This window comes from Carassius gibelio, chromosome B25 (genome assembly GCF_023724105.1).
Source record: "Carassius gibelio isolate Cgi1373 ecotype wild population from Czech Republic chromosome B25, carGib1.2-hapl.c, whole genome shotgun sequence".
Lineage (NCBI taxonomy): Eukaryota > Metazoa > Chordata > Actinopteri > Cypriniformes > Cyprinidae > Carassius > Carassius gibelio.
Window position 1 is genome coordinate 7586400 of NC_068420.1, and position 22131 is coordinate 7608530.

At 37.8% G+C, this 22131-nt stretch overlaps 1 protein-coding gene across 1 annotated transcript in view; it reads left to right on the forward strand.

Annotated features, from left to right (window-relative positions):
- The window catches only part of muc5.1 (mucin 5.1, oligomeric mucus/gel-forming), a 28743-nt gene extending 6868 nt beyond the window's left edge, over nucleotides 1–21875 (forward strand). Inside the window, exons 17-47 of the mRNA XM_052598245.1 lie at nucleotides 612–741; nucleotides 835–1087; nucleotides 1267–1307; nucleotides 1423–1520; nucleotides 1758–1909; nucleotides 2193–2331; nucleotides 2578–2685; nucleotides 2794–2973; nucleotides 3065–3304; nucleotides 3378–3534; nucleotides 4430–4561; nucleotides 4676–8623; nucleotides 15554–16039; nucleotides 16216–16346; nucleotides 16608–16782; nucleotides 16920–17155; nucleotides 17332–17515; nucleotides 17685–17877; nucleotides 18149–18333; nucleotides 18443–18512; nucleotides 18603–18733; nucleotides 18839–18870; nucleotides 18993–19140; nucleotides 19298–19390; nucleotides 19896–19936; nucleotides 20079–20198; nucleotides 20322–20420; nucleotides 20506–20625; nucleotides 21019–21058; nucleotides 21183–21300; nucleotides 21479–21875. Coding sequence (XP_052454205.1) covers nucleotides 612–741; nucleotides 835–1087; nucleotides 1267–1307; nucleotides 1423–1520; nucleotides 1758–1909; nucleotides 2193–2331; nucleotides 2578–2685; nucleotides 2794–2973; nucleotides 3065–3304; nucleotides 3378–3534; nucleotides 4430–4561; nucleotides 4676–8623; nucleotides 15554–16039; nucleotides 16216–16346; nucleotides 16608–16782; nucleotides 16920–17155; nucleotides 17332–17515; nucleotides 17685–17877; nucleotides 18149–18333; nucleotides 18443–18512; nucleotides 18603–18733; nucleotides 18839–18870; nucleotides 18993–19140; nucleotides 19298–19390; nucleotides 19896–19936; nucleotides 20079–20198; nucleotides 20322–20420; nucleotides 20506–20625; nucleotides 21019–21058; nucleotides 21183–21300; nucleotides 21479–21659 — 8361 coding nt within the window. The 3' untranslated portion in view covers nucleotides 21660–21875. The remainder of the gene's footprint in view (nucleotides 1–611; nucleotides 742–834; nucleotides 1088–1266; nucleotides 1308–1422; nucleotides 1521–1757; nucleotides 1910–2192; nucleotides 2332–2577; nucleotides 2686–2793; nucleotides 2974–3064; nucleotides 3305–3377; nucleotides 3535–4429; nucleotides 4562–4675; nucleotides 8624–15553; nucleotides 16040–16215; nucleotides 16347–16607; nucleotides 16783–16919; nucleotides 17156–17331; nucleotides 17516–17684; nucleotides 17878–18148; nucleotides 18334–18442; nucleotides 18513–18602; nucleotides 18734–18838; nucleotides 18871–18992; nucleotides 19141–19297; nucleotides 19391–19895; nucleotides 19937–20078; nucleotides 20199–20321; nucleotides 20421–20505; nucleotides 20626–21018; nucleotides 21059–21182; nucleotides 21301–21478) is intronic.
- Nucleotides 21876–22131: the final 256 nt, after the last annotated feature.

The window sequence follows — 22131 nt, forward strand, 5'->3', positions numbered from 1 at the left end:
TTAAGTAAACGTGGCATGGTTAAGGTGCCAGACCAGCAATTCTGAGTATTTCAGACTGTTGGTCTGCTGGGATTTTCATGTACAATCATTTCTAGGGTTTACAGAGAATGGTTAGAAAAGGGAAAATATCCGGTATGGGGCAGTTCTTTGGGGGGGGGGGATCCTTGTTAAATTCAGAGCTCATAGAAGATTGGCCAGACTGATTTGAATTTATCAAAAGACAACAGTAACTCAAATAACCACTTGTTACAACCGAGATTTGCAGAAGAGCATCTCTAAAGCAAAACTTGAAGCAGATGGGCTACAGCAGCAGAAAACCATTCTTCTGCAACAGTTGGATGGTCAGAATTTGGTGTAAACTACATGAATGCATGGATCCAACCTGCTTTGTATCAATGGTTCAGGCCCCTTAGTAGCAACTGAGCATCATTTAATTGCCACAGCTTACCTGAGTACTGTTGCTAACATTGTCCATCCCTTTATGACAACAATAGAACTAGAACTTCATATGATCCAATCAGTTCGCAATGGACAAAATCAAGTCCTTCCCTACATTTGAACTTGTTTGAATAGCCACTTCACTCAAGACTTCAATCTGTTTTTCTCTGCAGTGGTGTGTCTACGATACCTGCAAATGTGCAGATATTAAGAAGTGTATGTGTGCAGCCGTGTCCAACTATGCCCACGTCTGTGCTGCCAGAGGAATCATTCTCCATGACTGGATGGATTCTGAACCCTGTGGTGAGAACTTTATAAAGTACACATACTAACAAATAGTTATACTGCATGTGCACTCTGTTACAAATCTTCTTCTGTCTATCTCTGGCTACACAGACATGATATCGGAGTGTTCAGGGAACATGAAGTACTCCTACGGCGTGACCAGCTGTGGCAGCACCTGCCGCTCTCTCAGTGAACAAGACAACACCTGCCAAGGGTCCTTCACTCCTGTAGATGGTTGCACCTGTTCTGAGGGAACCTACCTCAATGAAGACGGAAGCTGTGTACATGCTGATCAATGTCCTTGTTACTATGGTAACCAGGTCATAGCGCCATCAGCAGTGTTCTACAAAGACGGTGCTAAATGGTATAAAGTGCAGTTTAACAAATGGGTAGTTGATGCATAATGAATCCATTAACATTTTTCTTTTTCTTGTTTTCAATAGCCCTTCACTGCCAAATGGCAAAGAATTTAACAATATTGACATGAATTGAACGATTAATGGTAGATTTAGTAATTATTTCCACTGTTTGCTCAAATTACAGCACCTGTGACCTTGGAAAACTGCACTGCTCCAGTCAAGAAGGTGATCTGCAATTAGATCTTCTGTAATACTACCATTTAAATTCAAACTTGAATCACCGCTGGTATGATGCGTGTTAATTTTCTCCACCTCATCCATATGCCTTTTGGGTTTTTAGACTGTGTGGCTCCAATGACATTCTTCAAATGCTCAAATCATGGAGAAAAAGGAACGGAGTGTCAGAGAACATGTGAGAAGCAAGACCCAAACAATTGTGTGAGTTGGAAGAATGGAATACTTGAATAACTGAATTAATGAAAAGATCTGTTACAGCATTTTTATGCATTTCATGAAATCCTGTTTGCTTACTCATTTTCAAATTTAGCATTTTCATGCTGGCACTGAATGGCACACAAACCTAATATACAGTGTAGATAACATGCATTAGAAATCTTGTATTACTGTAGAAGTTTGCAGGAAAATAATAGCTTACCGATTTTGTCTTGGTAATAGGTGAGCATGGGGTGTATATCAGGGTGTATGTGTCCAGATGACCTTCTGGCTGATGGTAAAGGTGGGTGTGTGAACAGGGACGAATGTCCATGTACCCATAATGGAGTCCTCTATTCACCTGGAGAGCAAGTTCAACAGGACTGTAACACCTGGTGAGCTAATCACAGTTGTTATAAACCATGTTATCACAGTGCAATCCTTGTACTATCATTTTACATCTCCACTACAAGTCAGAAAAGTATACGCACTTGAGGCACATGTCTACAAGTATAGATGTGTATTTCCAATAATCTTATCTGGTTAAATGTTCAGTTATATTTGGTAATACTGAACATAGCAAGGTTTTTCATGACAGTTTAGGCCCATGGAGTGGTAACCTTCAGAAACAAGTAAAATATTTGAGGGTAGTGTTTTATTTTGTGATATATATTTCAGCACATGCACAAATGGGATGTGGACTTGTACTAAAAAGGCATGCTACGGCACCTGTACCATCTATGGTGAAGGTCATTTCAAGACTTTTGATGGCAGAAGGTATTCCTTCCACGGAGACTGTGAACACACCATAGCCCAGGTATGTTTGACTGTCCCAATGGGAAAGAAAAAGAAAAAAAAGAAGAAAAAAGAAGAAAAAAAGTCAATATACAAATATCTGACACATACCTGTCACTAATATGTTTACAAATGCACCAAACCCTTCAATAAAATAGGCTTAAAATAAAATAATATGAAAAACATCAGATTTATATAAGTGTATTTAGGGGTTAAATATCTGGGGCATTATAATCTGGAATATTTCTGATGTGTGTAACGCCTTTAGGATTATTGTGACACGAACCCCAGTCCCTCCTTCCGTCTGGTTACAGAGAACATCCCTTGCGCAACCACCAGCTCCATTTGCTCCAAGTCCATCAATCTGTTCTTTGGGGTGAGGTTTTTTCATAGCTCAGAGTCAGAACAGCTTCATTAGTAAAGCATCCTAAAATGTGCAATATACAACATATGTTATAAGCCACTAACCTTTCATATCCCACAGAAATACGAGATGATTTTATCTGAGGAGGAAGATGTGAAAGTAATTGAAAGCATTGGCACGGAGTACAGATATCAAATCAGTTCTGCAGGCATATATGTTGTCATAGAGGTCGAAGGGCTTTTGAACTTAATCTGGGATAAAAAAACAAGTGTGATGATCCAACTCAATAATGAATTAAAGGTATGCATTACTTAAAGATTCATGCGTGAACAGGGACTTTGTATCTTTTGTTCAACTACTCATCTAAACATCTACATGATCTCTGTGGCAGGGCAAGGTGTGTGGACTGTGTGGAAACTTTGATGGTAATGCAAACAATGACTTTATGAAGCACAATGGAGAAGTTGTGACAGATCCAGACGATTTTGGGAATAGCTGGAAGGTGAAGCTCAGCTGCCCTGATGTAACAAACGTGATGCATCCTTGTGACGCAAATCCACATCGACGTGCCTGGGCTATCAAACAATGCAGAATCATCACAAGCCCTGTCTTTGCAGACTGCCATTCACTTGTAAGTAACATTAACATTAACAAGCTTTTTTCCCCACAAATTCAGAACAAAAATATGATTTTCTTATCTCTAGGTGGATTCTGGCCCATACTATGATGCCTGTGAAAGGGACACCTGTGCATGTGACAGTGGGGGTGACTGTGATTGTCTCTGTACTGCAGTGGCAGCTTATGCTGCTGAATGCCGTAAAAGAGGAGCTTGTGTGACATGGCGAAGACCAAACTTTTGCCGTAAGTCCAAATATTTCTATTGTTTATTTGGCCTAGAAAATTGCAACTATAAATGTTTTTCTTTGTTTAGTTTTTTCACAACTGGGAATCTTTGACCCTCAAAAAAATGGCAGACTCTTTGGTTTTACTAAGGCTCATTTCATAGCTGGCACTGTATCTAAATTCAGGGCTGCAGTGGCTCAGTGGTTCATGTAGGTTGTCTACAAACCGGAAGGTTGGTGGTTCGATCCCCGGCTCCACCTGACCAAGTGTCGAGGTGTCCTTGAGCAAGACACCTAACCCCAGCTGCTCCCGATGAGCTGGATGGCGCCTTGAATGGCAGACACCGCAGTCGGTGTGTGAATGTGTGTGTGAATGGGTGAATGTGAGGCAAATTGTAAAGCGCTTTGGATGGCCATGTGTTCTGTTGAAAGCGCTATATAAATGCAGTCCATTTATAAGTAATAATTTAATAATTTTGACAAATATACAGATCTTTTTTTATTGAGAAAATAGAAATGTAAGTTATATTTACTTTTTTCAACATATCTTATACAGTATTTCATATAGGATATGTTCTTTGATGACAAATTTAACTCCTTGGCAACCAAGTACTTCAAGAAGGTCAAAATTGTTGGTTATTATGAACCAATGTGCTCATAGGATTCCACATTTTCAAACAATAAATATGGATAATTATTACATTATTTAAAGTTATTTATATCATAGTTTTTAATTCATGATGGATTTAGAAAAAAGAATTGTATCTGGAACAAGGAAATAACAAAATTTATACATAGAACTACATACATACAAGTAAATAAATATTAATTTAACAAAAAGAAGAAAAGTGCCCATAGCTGAAATAACTGTCAAATGTAACCATTGAAATGTAACCAAGTGATTGTCCTTGCAGCTTTATTCTGTGATTACTACAACAAACCTCCAGAAGAATGTGAGTGGCACTATAAACCCTGTGGATCCACCTGCATGAAAACCTGCAAAAACCCATCAGGAACTTGCTCTGATCAAATTCCTCCCCTTGAGGGTAAGAAAAAAGAGTTTTAGCATAACACTACTAAATACTTTAGAAACAAAAGAAATAAAAAAAAAATCAATATCAGTTTTCAGTCTAATCTGACTATTTTATTTATACTTTTAGGATGTTTTCCTCAGTGCCCTTCAGAGAGGCCATATCTCAGGGAGGAGACTATGAAGTGTGTCACAGAGGAAGAATGTAAAGACTGTGTCTATAATGGGAAGGTATTTCCACGTGGATCAGAAATTTACAAAACTACAGATGGAAATGGTGTATGTTTCATTGCTCTGTGTGATTACAATGGGGAAATAAAAAGAATTATTACTGAATCCTGTGGAACTACAACTTCAACACCTTTCACTTTCACAACTACACCTGAAACTACTATAACACCCACAATCACATTCACTCCTACCACAACAACTACTGGGACATCGACACCTACGTCAATAGAAACATCACCTACAACTGTTACAATACCAACTACATCAACAGAAACACCATCCACAATCACATTCACTACTACACCAACTACTGGAACATCAACACCTACAACTGTTACAATTACACCAACATTAACAGAAACACCATCTACAGTTAGTACAACTACTGCTACAACAACAACTCCTACATCAACACCTACATCAACAGAAACATCCCCGACAACTGTTACAATAACACCTACATCAAGAGGAACACCATCCACAATCACATCCACTACTACACCAACAACTGGATCATCGACACCTACGTCAACAGAAAAATCAACTATATCAACAGTAACACCATCTACAATTAGCACAACTACTGCTACAACAACAACAACTCCCATCTGTACTCCTAAATGCACATGGTCAGATTGGACTGACGGCAACACACCCAGTACAGAGCCAGAAGGATTCGAAACTGAACCCATAGATGCATTGTGGAAATCAAAAAAGATCACCTGTCAGAGCCCTGAAGAAATTGAATGCAGGGCAGTAAATTATCCCCAAAAGTCCCTGCAAGATTTGGGACAAACGGTTTATTGTAATACATCATTTGGACTGTCATGCTCAAATGAAGACAATGCAAATAGCATTCCACCACTTTGTTATAATTATGAAATACGTGTAAAATGTTGTAAACCAGAAGACTACTGTACTCCTTCTACAACGTCTCCAAGTACACTAACATCAACACCTACAACTGTTACAATTACATCTACATCAACAGAAACACCATCTACAGTTAGTACAACTACTTCTACAACAACAACACCCACATCAACAGAAACATCCCCGACAACTGTTACAATTACACCTACACCTACATCAACAGAAACACCATCCACAATTAGTACAACTACTGCTACAACAACAACTCCGACATCACCAGAAACATCCCCGACAACTGTTACAATTACACCTACATCAACAGAAACACCATCTACAATTAGTACAACTACTGCTACAACAACAACTCCCACATCAACACCTACATCAACAGAAACATCCCCCACAACTGTTACAATAACACCTACATCAACAGGAACACCATCCACAATCACATCCACTACTACACCAACTACTGGATCATCGACACCTACGTCAACAGAAACATCAACTATATCAACAGTAACACCATCTACAATTAGCACAACTACTGCTACAACAACAACAACTCCCATCTGTACTCCTAAATGCACATGGTCAGATTGGACTGACGGCAACACACCCAGTACAGAGCCAGAAGGATTCGAAACTGAACCCATAGATGCATTGTGGAAATCAAAAAAGATCGCCTGTCAGAGTCCTGAAGAAATAGAATGCAGGGCAGTAAATTATCCCCAAAAGTCCCTGCAAGATTTGGGACAAACAGTTTATTGTAATACATCATTTGGACTGTCATGTTCAAATGAAGACAATGCAAATAGCATTCCACCACTTTGTTATAATTATGAAATACGTGTAAAATGTTGTAAACCAGAAGACTATTGTACTCCTTCTACAACATCTCCAAGTACAATAACATCAACTACCTCAACAACTGCTGTTACTTCAACACCTACAACTGTTACAATTACACCTACATCAACAGAAACACCATCTACAATTAGTACAACGACTGTTACAACAACAACTCCTACATCAACACCTACATCAACAGAAACATCCCCGACAACTGTTACAATTACACCTACATCAACAGAAACACCATCCACAATCACATTCACTACTACACCAACTACTGGAACATCAACACCTACAACTGTTACAATTACACCAACATTAACAGAAACACCATCTACAGTTAGTACAACTACTGCTACAACAACAACTCCTACATCAACACCTACATCAACAGAAACATCCCCGACAACTGTTACAATAACACCTACATCAAGAGGAACACCATCCACAATCACATCCACTACTACACCAACTACTGGATCATCGACACCTACATCAACAGAAACATCAACTATATCAACAGTAACACCATCTACAATTAGCACAACTACTGCTACAACAACAACAACTCCCATCTGTACTCCTAAATGCACATGGTCAGATTGGACTGACGGCAACACACCCAGTACAGAGCCAGAAGGATTCGAAACTGAACCCATAGATGCATTGTGGAAATCAAAAAAGATCACCTGTCAGAGCCCTGAAGAAATTGAATGCAGGGCAGTAAATTATCCCCAAAAGTCCCTGCAAGATTTGGGACAAACAGTTTATTGTAATACATCATTTGGACTGTCATGCTCAAATGAAGACAATGCAAATAGCATTCCACCACTTTGTTATAATTATGAAATACGTGTAAAATGTTGTAAACCAGAAGACTACTGTACTCCTTCTACAACGTCTCCAAGTACACTAACATCAACACCTACAACTGTTACAATTACACCTACATCAACAGGAACACCATCTACAGTTAGTACAACTATTTCTACAACAACAACTCCCACATCAACAGAAACATCCCCGACAACTGTTACAATTACACCTACACCTACATCAACAGAAACACCATCCACAATTAGTACAACTACTGCTACAACAACAACTCCGACATCACCAGAAACATCCCCAACAACTGTTACAATTACACCTACATCAACAGAAACACCATCTACAATTAGTACAACTACTGCTACAACAACAACTCCCACATCAACACCTACATCAACAGAAATATCCCCCACAACTGTTACAATAACACCTACATCAACAGGAACACCATCCACAATCACATTCACTACTACACCAACTACTGGATCATCGACACCTACGTCAACAGAAACATCAACTATATCAACAGTAACACCATCTACAATTAGCACAACTACTGCTACAACAACAACAACTCCCATCTGTACTCCTAAATGCACATGGTCAGATTGGACTGACGGCAACACACCCAGTACAGAGCCAGAAGGATTCGAAACTGAACCCATAGATGCATTGTGGAAATCAAAAAAGATCGCCTGTCAGAGTCCTGAAGAAATTGAATGCAGGGCAGTAAATTATCCCCAAAAGTCCCTGCAAGATTTGGGACAAACAGTTTATTGTAATACATCATTTGGACTGTCATGTTCAAATGAAGACAATGCAAATAGCATTCCACCACTTTGTTATAATTATGAAATACGTGTAAAATGTTGTAAACCAGAAGACTATTGTACTCCTTCTACAACATCTCCAAGTACAATAACATCAACTACCTCAACAACTGCTGTTACTTCAACACCTACAACTGTTACAATTACACCTACATCAACAGAAACACCATCTACAATTAGTACAACGACTGTTACAACAACAACTCCTACATCAACACCTACATCAACAGAAACATCCCCGACAACTGTTACAATTACACCTACATCAACAGAAACACCATCCACAATCACATTCACTACTACACCAACTACTGGAACATCAACACCTACAACTGTTACAATTACACCAACATTAACAGAAACACCCTCTACAATTAGTACAACTACTGCTACAACAACAACTCCCACATCAACACCTACATCAACAGAAACATCCCCCACAACTGTTACAATAACACCTACATCAACAGGAACACCATCCACAATCACATCCACTACTACACCAACTACTGGATCATCGACATCTACGTCAACAGAAACATCAACTATATCAACAGTAACACCATCTACAATTAGCACAACTACTGCTACAACAACAACAACTCCCATCTGTACTCCTAAATGCACATGGTCAGATTGGACTGACGGCAACACACCCAGTACAGAGCCAGAAGGATTCGAAACTGAACCCATAGATGCACTGTGGAATTCAAAAAAGATCGCCTGTCAGAGCCCTGAAGAAATTGAATGCAGGGCAGTAAATTATCCCCAAAAGTCCCTGCAAGATTTGGGACAAACAGTTTATTGTAATACATCATTTGGACTGTCATGCTCAAATGAAGACAATGCAAATAGCATTCCACCACTTTGTTATAATTATGAAATACGTGTAAAATGTTGTAAACCAGAAGACTACTGTACTCCTTCTACAACGTCTCCAAGTACACTAACATCAACACCTACAACTGTTACAATTACACCTACATCAACAGAAACACCATCTACAGTTAGTACAACTACTTCTACAACAACAACTCCCACATCAACAGAAACATCCCCGACAACTGTTACAATTACACCTACACCTACATCAACAGAAACACCATCCACAATTAGTACAACTACTGCTACAACAACAACTCCGACATCACCAGAAACATCCCCGACAACTGTTACAATTACACCTACATCAACAGAAACACCATCTACAATTAGTACAACTACTGCTACAACAACAACTCCCACATCAACACCTACATCAACAGAAACATCCCCCACAACTGTTACAATAACACCTACATCAACAGGAACACCATCCACAATCACATCCACTACTACACCAACTACTGGATCATCGACACCTACGTCAACAGAAACATCAACTATATCAACAGTAACACCATCTACAATTAGCACAACTACTGCTACAACAACAACAACTCCCATCTGTACTCCTAAATGCACATGGTCAGATTGGACTGACGGCAACACACCCAGTACAGAGCCAGAAGGATTCGAAACTGAACCCATAGATGCATTGTGGAAATCAAAAAAGATCGCCTGTCAGAGTCCTGAAGAAATTGAATGCAGGGCAGTAAATTATCCCCAAAAGTCCCTGCAAGATTTGGGACAAACAGTTTATTGTAATACATCATTTGGACTGTCATGTTCAAATGAAGACAATGCAAATAGCATTCCACCACTTTGTTATAATTATGAAATACGTGTAAAATGTTGTAAACCAGAAGACTATTGTACTCCTTCTACAACATCTCCAAGTACAATAACATCAACTACCTCAACAACTGCTGTTACTTCAACACCTACAACTGTTACAATTACACCTACATCAACAGAAACACCATCTACATTTAGTACAACGACTGTTACAACAACAACTCCTACATCAACACCTACATCAACAGAAACATCCCCGACAACTGTTACAATTACACCTACATCAACAGAAACACCATCCACAATTAGTACAACTACTGCTACAACAACAACTCCCACATCAACAGAAACATCCCCAAAAACTGTTACAATAACACCTACATCAACAGGAACACCATCCACAATCACATCCACTACTACACCAACTACTGGATCATCGACACCTACGTCAACAGAAACATCAACTATATCAACAGTAACACCATCTACAATTAGCACAACTACTGCTACAACAACAACAACTCCCATCTGTACTCCTAAATGCACATGGTCAGATTGGACTGACGGCAACACACCCAGTACAGAGCCAGAAGGATTCGAAACTGAACCCATAGATGCATTGTGGAAATCAAAAAAGATCGCCTGTCAGAGTCCTGAAGAAATTGAATGCAGGGCAGTAAATTATCCTCAAAAGTCCCTGCAAGATTTGGGACAAACAGTTTATTGTAATACATCATTTGGACTGTCATGTTCAAATGAAGACAATGCAAATAGCATTCCACCACTTTGTTATAATTATGAAATACGTGTAAAATGTTGTAAACCAGAAGACTATTGTACTCCTTCTACAACATCTCCAAGTACAATAACATCAACTACCTCAACAACTGCTGTTACTTCAACACCTACAACTGTTACAATTACACCTACATCAACAGAAACACCATCTACAATTAGTACAACGACTGTTACAACAACAACTCCTACATCAACACCTACATCAACAGAAACATCCCCGACAACTGTTACAATTACACCTACATCAACAGAAACACCATCCACAATTAGTACAACTACTGCTACAACAACAACTCCCACATCAACAGAAACATCTCCAAAAACTGTTACAATAACACCTACATCAACAGGAACACCATCCACAATTAGTACAACAACAACTCCTACATCAACACCTACATCAACAGAAACATCCCCGACAACTGTTACTATTACACCTACATCAACAGAAACACCATCCACAATTAGTACAACTACTGCTACAACAACAACTCCCACATCAACACATACTTCAACAGAAACATCCCCGACAACTGTTACTATTACACCTACATCAACAGAAACACCATCCACAATTAGTACAACTACTGCTACAACAACAACTCCGACATCACCAGAAACATCCCCGACAACTGTTACAATTACACCTACATCAACAGAAACACCCTCTACAATTAGTACAACTACTGCTACAACAACAACTCCCACATCAACACCTACATCAACAGAAACATCCCCCACAACTGTTACAATAACACCTACATCAACAGGAACACCATCCACAATCACATCCACTACTACACCAACTACTGGATCATCGACATCTACGTCAACAGAAACATCAACTATATCAACAGTAACACCATCTACAATTAGCACAACTACTGCTACAACAACAACAACTCCCATCTGTACTCCTAAATGCACATGGTCAGATTGGACTGACGGCAACACACCCAGTACAGAGCCAGAAGGATTCGAAACTGAACCCATAGATGCACTGTGGAATTCAAAAAAGATCGCCTGTCAGAGCCCTGAAGAAATTGAATGCAGGGCAGTAAATTATCCCCAAAAGTCCCTGCAAGATTTGGGACAAACAGTTTATTGTAATACATCATTTGGACTGTCATGCTCAAATGAAGACAATGCAAATAGCATTCCACCACTTTGTTATAATTATGAAATACGTGTAAAATGTTGTAAACCAGAAGACTACTGTACTCCTTCTACAACGTCTCCAAGTACACTAACATCAACACCTACAACTGTTACAATTACACCTACATCAACAGAAACACCATCTACAGTTAGTACAACTACTTCTACAACAACAACTCCCACATCAACAGAAACATCCCCGACAACTGTTACAATTACACCTACACCTACATCAACAGAAACACCATCCACAATTAGTACAACTACTGCTACAACAACAACTCCGACATCACCAGAAACATCCCCGACAACTGTTACAATTACACCTACATCAACAGAAACACCATCTACAATTAGTACAACTACTGCTACAACAACAACTCCCACATCAACACCTACATCAACAGAAACATCCCCCACAACTGTTACAATAACACCTACATCAACAGGAACACCATCCACAATCACATCCACTACTACACCAACTACTGGATCATCGACACCTACGTCAACAGAAACATCAACTATATCAACAGTAACACCATCTACAATTAGCACAACTACTGCTACAACAACAACAACTCCCATCTGTACTCCTAAATGCACATGGTCAGATTGGACTGACGGCAACACACCCAGTACAGAGCCAGAAGGATTCGAAACTGAACCCATAGATGCATTGTGGAAATCAAAAAAGATCGCCTGTCAGAGTCCTGAAGAAATTGAATGCAGGGCAGTAAATTATCCCCAAAAGTCCCTGCAAGATTTGGGACAAACAGTTTATTGTAATACATCATTTGGACTGTCATGTTCAAATGAAGACAATGCAAATAGCATTCCACCACTTTGTTATAATTATGAAATACGTGTAAAATGTTGTAAACCAGAAGACTATTGTACTCCTTCTACAACATCTCCAAGTACAATAACATCAACTACCTCAACAACTGCTGTTACTTCAACACCTACAACTGTTACAATTACACCTACATCAACAGAAACACCATCTACATTTAGTACAACGACTGTTACAACAACAACTCCTACATCAACACCTACATCAACAGAAACATCCCCGACAACTGTTACAATTACACCTACATCAACAGAAACACCATCCACAATTAGTACAACTACTGCTACAACAACAACTCCCACATCAACAGAAACATCCCCAAAAACTGTTACAATAACACCTACATCAACAGGAACACCATCCACAATTAGTACAACTACTGCTACAACAACAACTCCCACATCAACACATACTTCAACAGAAACATCCCCGACAACTGTTACTATTACACCTACATCAACAGAAACACCATCCACAATTAGTACAACTACTGCTACAACAACAACTCCCACATCAACACATACTTCAACAGAAACATCCCCGACAACTGTTACTATTACACCTACATCAACAGAAACACCATCCACAATTAGTACAACTACTGCTACAACAACAACTCCGACATCACCAGAAACATCCCCGACAACTGTTACAATTACACCTACATCAACAGAAACACCCTCTACAATTAGTACAACTACTGCTACAACAACAACTCCCACATCAACACCTACATCAACAGAAACATCCCCCACAACTGTTACAATAACACCTACATCAACAGGAACACCATCCACAATCACATCCACTACTACACCAACTACTGGATCATCGACATCTACGTCAACAGAAACATCAACTATATCAACAGTAACACCATCTACAATTAGCACAACTACTGCTACAACAACAACAACTCCCATCTGTACTCCTAAATGCACATGGTCAGATTGGACTGACGGCAACACACCCAGTACAGAGCCAGAAGGATTCGAAACTGAACCCATAGATGCACTGTGGAATTCAAAAAAGATCGCCTGTCAGAGCCCTGAAGAAATTGAATGCAGGGCAGTAAATTATCCCCAAAAGTCCCTGCAAGATTTGGGACAAACAGTTTATTGTAATACATCATTTGGACTGTCATGCTCAAATGAAGACAATGCAAATAGCATTCCACCACTTTGTTATAATTATGAAATACGTGTAAAATGTTGTAAACCAGAAGACTACTGTACTCCTTCTACAACGTCTCCAAGTACACTAACATCAACGCCTACAACTGTTACAATTACACCTACATCAACAGAAACACCATCTACAGTTAGTACAACTACTGCTACAACAACAACTCCCACATCAACACCTACATCAACAGAAACATCCCCCACAACTGTTACAATAACACCTACATCAACGGGAACACCATCCACAATCACATCCACTACTACACCAACTACTGGATCATCGACACCTTCGTCAACAGAAACATCAACTATATCAACAGTAACACCATCTACAATCAGCACAACTACTGCTACAACAACAACAACTCCCATCTGTACTCCTAAATGCACATGGTCAGATTGGACTGACGGCAACACACCCAGTACAGAGCCAGAAGGATTCGAAACTGAACCCATAGATGCATTGTGGAATTCAAAAAAGATCACGTGTCAGAGCCCTGAAGAAATTGAATGCAGGGCAGTAAATTATCCCCAAAAGTCCCTGCAAGATTTGGGACAAACAGTTTATTGTAATACATCATTTGGACTGTCATGTTCAAATGAAGACAATGCAAATAGCCTTCCACCACTTTGTTATAATTATGAAATACGTGTAAAATGTTGTAAACCAGAAGACTATTGTACTCCTTCTACAACGTCTCCAAGTACACTAACATCAACTACCTCAACAACTACTGTAACATCAACACCTACAACTGTTACAATTACACCTACATCAACAGAAACACCATCTACAATTAGTACAACTACTGCTACAACTACAAATCCCACATCAACACCTACATCAACAGGAACACCATCCACAATCACATCCACTATTACACCAACTATTGGAACATCTGCACCTACGTCAACAGAAACATCACCTTCATCAACAATAACACCATCTACAATTAGTACAACTACTGCTACAACAACATCTCCCACATCAACAGAAACATCAGAGACAACTGTTACAATAACACCTACATCCACAGGAACACCATCCACAATAACATCCACTACTACACCAACTACTGGAACATCGACACCTACGTCAACAGAAACATCAACTATATCAACAGTAACACCATCTACAATTAGCTCAACTACTGCTACAACAAAAACAACTCCCATCTGTACTCCTAAATGCACATGGTCAGATTGGACTGACGGCAACACACCCAGTACAGAGGCAGAAGGATTCGAAACTGAACCCATAGATGCATTGTGGAAGTCAAAAAAGATTATCTGTCAGAGCCCTGAAGAAATTGAATGCAGGGCAGTAAATTATCCCCAAAAGTCCCTGCAAGATTTGGGACAAACAGTTTATTGTAATACATCATTTGGACTGTCATGTTCAAACGAAGACAATGCAAATAGCATTCCACCACTTTGTTATAATTATGAAATACGTGTAAAATGTTGTAAACCAGAAGACTATTGTACTCCTTCTACAACGTCTCCAAGTACACTAACATCAACACCTACAACTGTTACAATTACACCTACATCAACAGAAACACCATCTACAATTAGTACAACTACCGCTACAACAACAACTCCCACATCAACAGAAACACCATCTACAATTAGTACAACTACTGCTACAACAACAACTCCAACATCAACACCTACATCAACAGAAACATCCCCTACAACTGTTACAATAACACCTACATCAACAGGAACACCATCCACAATCACATCCACTTCTACACCAATTACTGGAACATTGACACCTACATCAACAGAAACACCATCTACAATTAGTACAACTACTGCTATAACAACAACTCCCACATCAACACCTACATCAACAGAAACACCCTCCACAATCACATCCACTACTACAACTATTGGAACTTCGACACCTACTTCAACAGAGACGTTACCTACAACTGTTACAACACCTACATCAACATACACAACCAATACTATCACACCATCTACTGTAACAATGACACCTACATCATCAGAAACATCATCTACAACTAGTACAACTACTGGCACAACAACACCCACATCAACAAAGACATCTACAAGAATCTTTACTACTACAACAGGGATACATGTGGTTACAGGAGTTACTCCCAATACCACCAGAAATAACACAGTACACCAGTGTCAATGCCCATATTTAACAGCAGTATACTCACCAGGTGAGAGTCACTTTAACAATAATTTCCCAAACCTTACAGTTTTCCAACTTTACAGTTTTTTAAATCATTGTACATGTATACATTCCCTTGACCCTACATTACATTCAAGTTGCATTCATGATAAAAATCTCTCTTGTTGTTTACCTCCTTTGCACATCCTTTTATTGTAATTGTAGGGTCAATAATCTACAATAAAACAGATCAAGCAGGTTGGTGCTTCACTGCCAAATGCAACTCCTCCTGTGGTATAGATATAGTTTCTCAGCCATGCAAATTACCAAGAGACTGCAAAGAATTCAACAGAAAGGTAATTTAATAATTAGCTGTACACTTATGCTGTAATGTTTTAAAAAATATTCTGCATGATTTTTTAAAATAAAAAATACAAAAATAGCTTTTAATGGTTATTTGATATAATGTGTTGTTAAATAACACTACATTCATTATGTATTGTATAACTACTAGATGTCTAGAGTATTAATTGTTAAGGGAAAAAAAGATATTTGAAACGAATGAATTTAATTCATTTCTTGATTGTTCTGCTTATCAATCCAATTGTGCCATACAGCATTTGGAATCCTGGATTGAAAACTGCAAAAACAACACATGCAAAAACGGCAGTGTCACATCAACACCTCTACAATGTGGCATATCTGATAATGTCATACCTAAATGTAGCAATGGAATTAAAGCTAAGAAGGTGCCCTACAACAATGGCTGCTGTTCTAAGTATGAGTGTGAATGTGAGTGTAATTCATGTTCATGGACATTCCATTAATATGAAATATTCATATTTAAGTAAGTTTCAATAATATTAAAACGACAACAACTGTCCTTGCCAGTACCTTATATTTACTTTTTTTGTAAATTGTTTTTGCAGGTAAATGTAGTGGCTGGGGTGACCCACATTACCAAACTTTTGATGGAACCTACTATGCTTTCCAAGGAAACTGCACTTACGTTTTGTTCCAAGAAATCATCCCAAAATACAATATCAGTGTCCATGTTAAAAACTATTATTGTGATGTTAAAAATAATCTTGCTTGCCCTGAGTATGTGGTTGTAAACTACAAATCCTATAAAATAAAGCTGACAAGCAACACTAAAGAGGTCCAGGTAAGTAATAGGACTAAAGCAAAAACATTTATAGATTTCCGAAAAACAAGCAAAATTCTAATTAATTGTATACAAAAGTACTTCAAATTTCATTTCAAATCACGCAACTTTGCAAAACAACACATCGTACTTTAGAGCACAATTGTCATAACACAGAAAGAAATTGTTTCCCTCAGGTCTACGTTAATGATGAATTAAAACAACTAACTTATATGAATAATGACTTCTTCATCATCACCTCTGGCATGGCAGTAATTGTGAACATCACTGAAATCAAAGTTGACATTACTGTGAATCATCAAGGCTTTGAGATCAATCTCCCATTCTCATACTTCCATGGTAATACAGAGGGACAGTGCGGTGAGTACATATTGGAGAATATCAGTGAGAGTACTGTTTCATTTTACATTTACCAGTGAAAAAAAAAACTACCTCTACCTGATTGTTAATATAAAATGTACTTTGAATTGTCCATTTCTTGCTCACTTAATTCAGATGAACTACTGTATAATTAAACTACATTTTTTAGGGGTTTGTGACAACAACCGTACAAATGACTGCAGACGTCCCGATGGACAAATTGATCAATCATGTGTGAACATGGCAGAGCTTTGGATGGTCCCCCCAGGATGCAAAATACCTCCAACTCAATCTCCACCTACACATCCAACTCCATCTCCACCTCCCTGCAATCCGACCATTTGTGATCTCATCAAGAGCGAGTAAGGAAAATAAAAATATGTTAATCACTTATGTTTGTAGCACTGATTATTACAAAGTGTTTTTCCCTTCTAAAGGTAAATGCAAGTAAACTGTCACCATTTACTTACCCTCAAGTTGTTCCAAATGTGTTTGACTTTCTTTATTTGGTACAAAAATAGAATAAACAAAGTCATACAGGTTTGAAAGAACATCATGGTAAAATGTTTGGCTGTACTGTCTATTTAGGATGCCTGAAATCAAAAGTCAAATTGAGTATATGTTTCTTCACAGTATGTTCATGGAATGCCATGGGGTCGTTCCTTATGAAAGTTATTATGAAGCATGCAAATATGATGTGTGCCATATGGGAAATGGCTCTATTGGTTGTACCAGTCTGGAGGCATACGCTCTGCTATGTGGCAAACAGGGTATCTGTGTGGAGTGGAGATCATCAAATGAACTCACCAAAAAGTGTGGTAAGCAAAATGAACATTACCTTTTGAGTGTTTTGGGGTGTTTTTTAAAATACAGTATGTTGTACTCAATAGGACCCTGATATGTAATTGTTATTGACTTCTTTAACAGAATACAAGTGCCCCAGTCACAAAGTCTATAAGGGATGTGGTCCTAAAGTTGAAAAAACCTGCAGTACAAGGTAAGCTTACATCTCATATCTACAAAACAACAGTCCTTAGTAAGTGTTGCAGCTATAATACTTCATTATCTGACGTGCTTACTCAACTAGGTACAACGATATGTTTGTGGAGAAAGACTGTCAAAACAATAACTGTCATCAAACATTTACGGAAGGCTGTTACTGTCCTGATGACAAATATCGAGTTAGTTCAACGATAGATGCCTGTACATCTTATTGTGGTAAGACATGTTGCTTTATTTACTTACCATTCTTCCTTATTTTCTCTGTTAAATGCACATGCACTTCTTATTTCCACTGATTTCTTTTTCATTCCCTCCATGTAGATTGCATTGGCCCTGATGGATTACCTAGACAGGTATGTGTAGGCAAAAAAAATAGAAAAGATATTCAGTGTGATTCAAAATATTTCAATTAGCATCTGCTATTTACAATCATCACAAATTCCTAACCATCATCTACTTGTTTTTCCTCCTGCAGCCTGGGGATACATGGACCATGGACTGTCATGAATACACATGCTCCAATGAGACCTTTGGTATTAAAACTGTGCCTGTCGGGTGTCCGGCTGAAAAGTCCTGTGGACCAGGACAAAAGAAAATAATTGAAAACTGCTGCCTAACCTGCGGTGAGTCAAAACTAAACTTGCTTGAACATTACAAGCAAAATAATGAATCTGAAGCAAATAAATGATTCACAGTTACTGCCACTATTGAACTATCCCTACATACTGTAAATGTATTCAAAAATCATTTATAAGAATCCCCATTTCTCAACCCATTCAGTGTGTGATGTCGAGCTGTGTCTTCAGAAGAAGTGTCCTGTGGGATATACGTTGGCAGCAAATAAATCTGAAGACAGTTGCTGTCCACCCTGTGGTAAGTCTCACATATTATTCTGTAGATTTAATTGATAAACAATAAGCTGTCCTACAAAAAAAAAAAAAAAAATATATATATATATATATATATATATATATATATATATATATATATATATATATATATATATATATATATATATATATATATATATATATATATATATATATATTGTAAGTCCTATTCCTATCAGGCAGTACCTATTGAGTCCATGTTGAAATCTAATGTATTTATATAAAAATGAAATCTGAAGAAAATCTGGAATATGAAATTGTCTAATTTTTTACATGGCAAAGATAGCAAGTGTAATTATTCAAAAGGCTAACTGATATGATTTCTATCTTTACACATTGTAAGTTTTATATTTTATCAAGATATGTGACAGACATAAAAAATGAACTGCATTACACAAATTACACCTTTTCTTTAAATTGACTAAAGTAGCATAAATTATTATTGAACTGGCTTTATGGCTCATAAAACAGATTTTTATGATTTTCAGTGCCCAAAGATGTATGTGTGTACAATAACACTGAGTACCAGGTAAGCTGCTGGGTTCATTTGTTTATACTATTAAAGTTAATTTGGGCAAATCCTGATATTTAAAAGGGAACACAAGATAAAACTCTTAAATAGTGTTAGTATTTGACAATTTTCTGATTGGATAATCTCTTTTTGCTTCTAGCCTGGAGTTCAAATCCCCACAGATCCCTGCATCGAATGTAACTGTCTAATGGATAAAGACCCAAAGACCCAACTACATGTCGTCACGTGCGCTTCTATCGCCTGTGAACCTTGCCCTGATGTAATAATTACTATTTATTCTTGTGAACCATTACATCAATTCATTCATACAACTCAATTTATAAACATCTAAAGTATTTAAACATCAAAATTATAAAATTTTTTTTTTTTTTTGTACTCCAAGGGATTTGTGCCTGTCCAAGAAGAAGGAGAATGCTGTCAAACATGCCAGCAAAATAGCTGTTTTTATACGGCGCCAGACAACACCACACATATTCTCAAGGTGCATGTTCTCAAACTTTTCTTCGCACATTCAGTTCACATTATCTGTTCAGCTATATATTTTACTTATTTGTATTTTTTTGTAGACTGGAGACACGTACAACTACAAGTGTGAGACTGTGATCTGTCAACAAATGAATGACACATTCATGATAGAGAAGACCATAGCAACCTGTCCAGAGTTCAATCCAGATGAGTGTGTGCCTGTGAGTTTAACATCTTTAGCTCAAGTTCCAAACATGACGCACTTGTTCTGTTTGTTTCTGTCTTCCCACACTAAAAGGTATATGCATGTAGGTTTTTTTTTTCTTCTTCCATCTGTAGTGCCTAAATAATTCCACTTATAAGGTGGTGTAAGTTCTGTCAACATTTACTCATCCTCGTGTTGTTCCAAACCTGCATGAATATTTCATCTGTGGAACACAAAAGAAGATATTTCGATGTTGTTTTGAACCCTGTTGCCTTTTTACAGACAAAACCATTTGAATAATATTTTGCTTTATCATAATTACACAGGTTTTGAACAACAGACATTTTGAGTGAACTATCCCTTTAATTATGAATATGATATTTAAACAAAGCCCTATTTGTCTTTACAGGGAACACTGACACTTGATGCAGATGAATGTTGCAATACTTGTAAGAAATTGTTTCCTTGTTCAAAACTTCTTTATGGTCCTGCTTTTTATAATCTTGTCCCAGTATTTACAATTTTTAAAAATATATATATTTATATTATCTCCTATTACCTCTAATATCTCAGGTGAGCTCAGGAACTGTGTACGTGTGAAGAACACCACAGATGTTACTTTGAATGACTGCAAGTCCATCCATCCCATAGAAGTGACTTCCTGCAGTGGCCACTGTGACACAGAATCAATGTGAGAGCACCCCGACATGATTTCTTGTGAAATATACTTCATACTTACATATACTCATATTGAATGATTGTTCATTCCAGCTGTAAACAGGGCTATATTACAACTTTAACACAGAATTGTATATAAGAAATTGTTTTTGTGCTTAACTGACTGGTGTTTTTCTTGGAAATCCACATAGGTATTCAATGGGAGCCAACATCATGATGCACAGCTGTTCTTGCTGTCGGGAGATGAAAACCAGCGTTAAAAAAGTGCAGCTGAAGTGTTCTGATGACCGTGTGATCGATCATGACTACGTCTACATAGAGAGCTGCAAATGCACTCCAATAGCATGTGAAAACCAGAAGACTAGTGGATAAAAGATCCCATTCAGTGTGTATGCTATACTGCTACAATTCCAGATAAATTGCTAAATACTATGCATATATTGGTGAATGATGGGACCATTCAGCTTTCTGTTCTATAACTATTATCTCTCAGGGCATTTTCAGGGTATTTTGTTTCTTCTTTAGCAATGCAAAATAAAATGATTTTCTTCTTGTGAAATGAGTGCTGACTATAATAAAGCAAAATAAATGGCAAAAAAAAAACAGTATAATGGACTTTTTTTTCTTTCTCCCAAAATGATTTTTCAAAGGAAATAGAAACTGACACCAGCACGCATTAGCTAAGATTACACATTACTTTGACGCCATCTTGGTTAATATTTTTTCCTACATAGGCTTATATGTTTATTTTTTGTTTTTTTTAATGTTTCATGTAATTTCAATTAAACTTCAAAGTTTATGAACAAACATAAAGAATGCACAATTGTTTATGAATTAAAATTAA